Source organism: Dreissena polymorpha, chromosome 3 (genome assembly GCF_020536995.1).
Source record: "Dreissena polymorpha isolate Duluth1 chromosome 3, UMN_Dpol_1.0, whole genome shotgun sequence".
NCBI lineage: Eukaryota > Metazoa > Mollusca > Bivalvia > Myida > Dreissenidae > Dreissena > Dreissena polymorpha.
In genome coordinates, this window is record NC_068357.1 from 89,421,435 (window position 1) to 89,427,103 (window position 5,669).

The window sequence follows — 5,669 nt, forward strand, 5'->3', positions numbered from 1 at the left end:
TCAAAATGATGTTTTCACTAATTAATATCATAGCCACACGCTAACCACCTGTGAGTGCATGTATCTCATGAACAGAGTACTGGCGGGGGCAAAAAAAAAGGCACAGCATAAAAAAGTCTCTTTTCAACATGAACATTGTTTCACATGATCATCTTTTATATTCTAAAAACATGTCGATGTTTGGCTATACATTCAGTCAGGCTAACACTCGTGGTTATATTCCTGCGCATCAAAAGTACAATTAAGTATTAATATAGAATCTTACACAAGTTGTCAGTTCACACAATATTAGGTTAAACGATTTCAATAATTGAGTAATTAAGCGAGCCTTTGTCGAACTTACAGATTTTCTGGACAAGTTTAATAGACCATAAAATGACAACCAGTATCAGTTCTGTATTTATCACATGCTTTTAAATTACCAAAGAACGTCCATGTTTGCGGAAAGCGAGAATGCTTCCGAAGTTCAAGTTAGACATTTTGCATTCATTCGTCATTCTTTTGGTTTCCGCATATCGTGACGGACGGGGAAAATGGTTCATCGTGAATGAATCGGAGTTTAACCGAATGGAATGAATAACAAGATATGTTGCCAAGTTAATCAGTTGTGTGGTTATTTTATCGATGACACATAATGAAGTCAAATGCTACGCAGGTGTTTTTCACTTATGTATTGGGCCGTTCATTAAAAACGAGTGTCGGGCAAAACAATGGTGGCTAAAAGAATGACATTTTATTTCATCGATATATAAAATCGTGTTCAATTGTTGTTAAAATAATAATCATATATTGCAAATATTTAATTCGACCAATATAACCACATTTAACAAGAACATACCTGATTGACACAATCAGAATAGACACGTTCGTTAAAGCGTTAATGTCTGCTTTATTGTAGTACAAATTAAATCTATATTTAACAAAAACAATAAATCTATAAATTATTGCAAAACGCATCTACGATCTTACAATTGTTATATTAAAACAATGACATATTTTGCTCGTCGCACTGCGGTATTTAAAACCCGATATACTAATAGTAAGCTAAAAGACACGAAAGGCCAATTAAGTAAAATACCGTTCCTACGTCCAAACATAAAACCAAGTGCTGTTTGCCGTTTGCATTATTTTCTAGTTCTAATTCTGTATCTGGATGAAACTTGCTTAAATTGTCAAGTGCTATTATCTCGTATGTGCTATTATCTCGTATATGGTATTATTGTCATGTTGCATGATACATGTTCTATATGCAATACTAAATTGTTTAAATAAATATTTTGCATTTACATGGTAAAGTCTGGGAGAAGTCGCACAATGTTAGAATTAATTAAGTTGGCCTTACCGAGCTTCCATGATCAGATTTGTCACATCAATGCTTTAAATACCAGCAGTCAATGTTAATGCTGATTATTGTTTCTTTTCTAAATTGGAATTGTAAAAATGGTATGTTAATAGTTGTGTATTTCTTATTGATTAAGATAAAAGAGATATTTGCACAAAGATAAGAAATTCAATTCACAATTCAGTAAAGTTGTTTCTGCATTTCAAATACAATTCAATTTTTAATGTATTAGCTTGTTGTGGTTGTTTTTTTATTTCATTATATTTTCCTTTTTTCACAAGTTGTTCGGCAGCAAGCTCACATATATTTTAGCTTTCAACAATTAAATGTTATTATAAGCGACTTGTTCAAAGAATTTGGCTTTTTGAATGTTTATATTGATAACAAAATGTTTACTCCTGATGAAGGTCTAAATTGACCGAAACGTTGAGTGAATAGATTTTTTTTTAAACAAAGAAGTTGTTTCTCTGTTTTATATAATTATATATTGATAAATGTAAACGTAGGAAATGGATGCTATATTTTAAACCAGAATAAAATGAAGAAAAAGAAGGCTCCTTTACCAAGGGTCGAACCACTGATTATTGGATTAAAAGTTTAACATCTGTATCACACGGCCAACCGTGATACAGCGAGTACATTTTCAAGTTGATGACATCTTTTGCGCCGGATGCTGCATAATGTGCTGATCCGGAGTGTTCCCCAGCAGTCCTACATAATTTACTTTCTACAATCCCGAAAAGAAGTCCCTTTAATATGCTGTGCTATTATGATTTCATGACCTGTACACCAATGTTAAACTAATCTTAAAAATGTACAAACACGTATTCGATTGTGTGGAAATTATTTTATTGTATCCTCAAAATATTTTGTACCGGCGTTCTTAGTTATAAAGAAGGTGCAGACAATATTTAGCCCCGCAATTGGTAAACGGGGTTTAATGTATGTACGTAAAGTGCCGTCTCAGATTAGCCTGTACAGTCCCAACAGGCAAATCAGGGACGACAATTTCAGCTTTGATGGTACTTTTTGTTTCAAGGAAGTGTCTTCGTAGCAAACATCCAGTAAGGTGTAATGTGTTGTCCATGAATAGCCTGTGCGGACTGCATTAAAAGCCGTTTTCCCAGAGCGAGGCTCATTTATTTTCTATACTTTGTTGTTTCATTTTTTTCCAGGAAGCCCATCTTACAGAGGAACAAATTTCAGGTAAATCAACATGACTACTGCAATTATACAGCTTTGTGTGATATTCTAGAAAAAAAACTCAGTTCAATATAAATCGCTGAATATATTTAGAAGATATAAAAGTATAAGCCTATAAAAAGATAAATAACCAACAACTTTGCAAATGTACAGTAGCAAACATTTATCTTAATGTAGCATGATATTCACATACGACCAACAACAAGTTTTATATACCGATCGACACTTATTGAATGTGTTCGTTATGTATACAACACAAAAATAGAAAAGGCTATGCTATCTGTATTTATTACAATTGTTGCTTAAATAATCAGCCATGATAGTTCGAGGTACTTTTTCACTTGGCCGTACCGCAGTATTGGTAGAAATACAAAAGATTTGCCTGTTTACAATGTCGCATATAAAGCACGACGAAAGTCCGTCCATACTTTAGGCAGAGATGGAGTGTAGTTTTACGGCAGAAAAATCTCCGGTAATGGACAACGTCCCTTCCAAGCTTTGTGCATCAGCTATTCGCTACCAAACTCTTTCAAGGCTCACAATACACCAATACCATTAAAGACTTGCAGAAATTGCATTAAGTGCTTTTGAACCTACAAATACTAATATGTATTCATTCCACGCAAAACAGTTTGCATTGAAATTACCTTTTATTATTTTTCCGTTAAAACTGAAGCTTCAAATAGTTGCGTGTAACCTCCACAGAGTTCAAGGAGGCGTTTAGTTTGTTCGACAAGGACGGCGACGGGACTATTTCCTCGACTGAGCTGGGCACCGTCATGCGGTCGCTGGGCGGTAATCCCACCGAGGCCGAGTTGCAGGACATGATCAACGAGGTGGACGCTGACGGTGAGTTCAATGTGCAATCGAAATTCGCGCCGTTTCAGTTAAAACCTACATATATGAGCCGCGCTCTGGGAAAACCGGACTTAATGCATGTGCGAAAAGTTTCGTCCCAGATTAGCGTGTGCAGTCTGCTTGTTTGGATTTTTGTGTACAAAGAAGTTTCTTCTTAACGAAAATCCAGTCCAGGCGGAAAGTGTCTTCCCTGATTCGCCTGTGTGAACTGTACAGACTAATAAGGGACGATACTTTACGCAAATGCATAAGGCACCTTTATCCAGACCGCAGCTTATAAATATTTATTTTTTTTAAGCTTAAACCTTTCAACTTTAGCTCGATAGCATTCTAAACCATTATGATTATTAAGACACTCTTCAATGCGTTTCCTGTATGTAGAACCTGTACACGTAGTCATTAATGACGATCTTGTGAATGCTCACATAGAGGGAGTCGAACCCGGAATCTCTGATACCTAGTCTGACACTATTCCCACTATACCTTGCCCTAGAAGTTAAAGGTTGTCCGTGATTACATTTAATTTTTTACAGAGTGACTTTGGATTTTATCATCAAACAGTTAATGAGACGTTGCCAGAATCAAAACTGTAAAATGTCTTTATTGATTCGATGTTATGGCAGTATGATATTAAGTCCAGTTTGATGTTCCGGTATTTTGGAAAAACTGTGTACAAATAGCATTATATGACATTCGGTGTGATACAGTTTAATAATATCTTTAGAAAGGGAGATAAATCATAGGCAAATAATTTCCAAGTGTATTTATCCATAATTGAAGCTAAAATTCCATTTTGTATTTATGACGTGTTTGGTTTATGAGACGAATTGCAAATGATTTTTTTAATATCACAGGAGTTCAATTTTACTATCCACATATAGCCGAGTTATTCTTAAAATAATATAAGCGTATGTCTGCATATTGGTTTGTTACTAGCACTGTTTATTGTTTGTTATATTAGTCTAACATATGATTGGTCACTTTTTATTTGATCACGTTGTGTGGTGGTTTTCTAACAGGAAGTGGCATGATAGAGTTCCCAGAATTCCTCACCATGATGGTTAGGAACATGCGCGATATTGACACGGTAGAGGACCTACGCCAAGCGTTCAACGTGTTTGACAAGGATGGCACCGGAAAGATCTCCGCTGCCGAGCTGCGTCACGTGATGTCAAATCTCGGCGAGAAACTCACGGAGGAGGAGGTGGACGAGATGTTGCGAGAGGCGGACGTCGATGGCGACGGAGAAATAAATTATGAGGGTGAGATAGTCCAGTCTCTTTAACATAGTTGTCGTTCGCTGCGCTTACCACACACGTCGGGTTTAGACCCAATGAAAATAATCTTGCGAGCACTTTTGTGAATCACCTCGCATATTATATTCGCGTATTGATTATAATGTGCCATTTCCCGGTCAACGCCACAATATCCAAATATTGATTTATATGAACACTACAAATGATGCAGCTTCCTCTTTATTGCATTTTTCGTTTAATGGAAGTCTCTTTTTTTACAAACAGCCTTTTTAGACGGAAAGTGTCGTCCCTGATAAGCATTGTGGATATCACAGGCTAATCTGAGATGTCACTTTGCGCACTTGCATTAACCCCCGTTGTCCAAAAACGAGGCTGAAATAGACGTTAACATTGGAAATGGTGACAATTCTGTTTATTTTTTTTCAGAATTCGTTCAGCTTATGATGTCTACTTCAAAATAATTCACCTTCAGGAGACGCGAAGAACGCCATCAATTCATCAATATTTCTGTGATTTGTCTTTAAAATTTCATTAATTATTTATTTGCATTGATCTGCTAAGACTATTAGTTGTATAATAGAACTATGTATTATTACTTGTTGTTTATATTTCTTTGCAACACATATTTTCATCGAATTATAACCTGACTAAATGCGATATGAACGAGCCCCCATACGCTTGTACCTACGAATGTTACGAAGTGCGTGTGTATTTCAAAGTGTATCCGTTTTTCCGCGCCAGAGGAGGTATACTGCCATGACCCGGAGTGTGGTTAAATTGCTATGTGAGTAATCTGCATTCGCACGGTCAATCTGTTACGAACGCGACCAAATCTGTTACAAAACACCTACTGTTACTCAGAAAATGTCACTATAGCCTACATCAGATATTTCCGACTTATCAGCAAACGTGCCCGTGCAGATGGCAAAGGGAATTGAGTCTACGGGTTATATCAAAACGCTGAAGGCACTTCAGTTGTCCGCTCTTTGAGCGTATTTAATATTACTTAC

The 5,669-nt window shown here is 36.2% G+C and overlaps 1 protein-coding gene across 1 annotated transcript; it reads left to right on the top strand.

The window, feature by feature from the left end:
* Positions 1 to 1,306: 1,306 nt before the first annotated feature.
* Positions 1,307 to 5,254, top strand: LOC127875210 (calmodulin-A-like). Its single transcript, XM_052420071.1, has 5 exons — positions 1,307 to 1,443; positions 2,518 to 2,548; positions 3,251 to 3,394; positions 4,423 to 4,665; positions 5,086 to 5,254. Exons 1-5 carry the CDS (start codon positions 1,441 to 1,443, stop codon positions 5,118 to 5,120), a joined length of 456 nt encoding a protein of 151 aa, XP_052276031.1. The 5' UTR covers positions 1,307 to 1,440; the 3' UTR covers positions 5,121 to 5,254.
* The last annotated feature ends 415 nt before the right edge of the window (positions 5,255 to 5,669 follow it).

What these genes read in the sequence shown, in the direction of transcription:
- LOC127875210 (XM_052420071.1), top strand. An exon ending in TACAGAGGAACAAATTTCAG is followed by an intron (nt 2,549 to 3,250) that starts GTAAATCAACAT and finishes TAACCTCCACAG; the next exon opens with AGTTCAAGGAGGCGTTTAGT. An exon ending in CGGAGAAATAAATTATGAGG is followed by an intron (nt 4,666 to 5,085) that starts GTGAGATAGTCC and finishes ATTTTTTTTCAG; the next exon opens with AATTCGTTCAGCTTATGATG.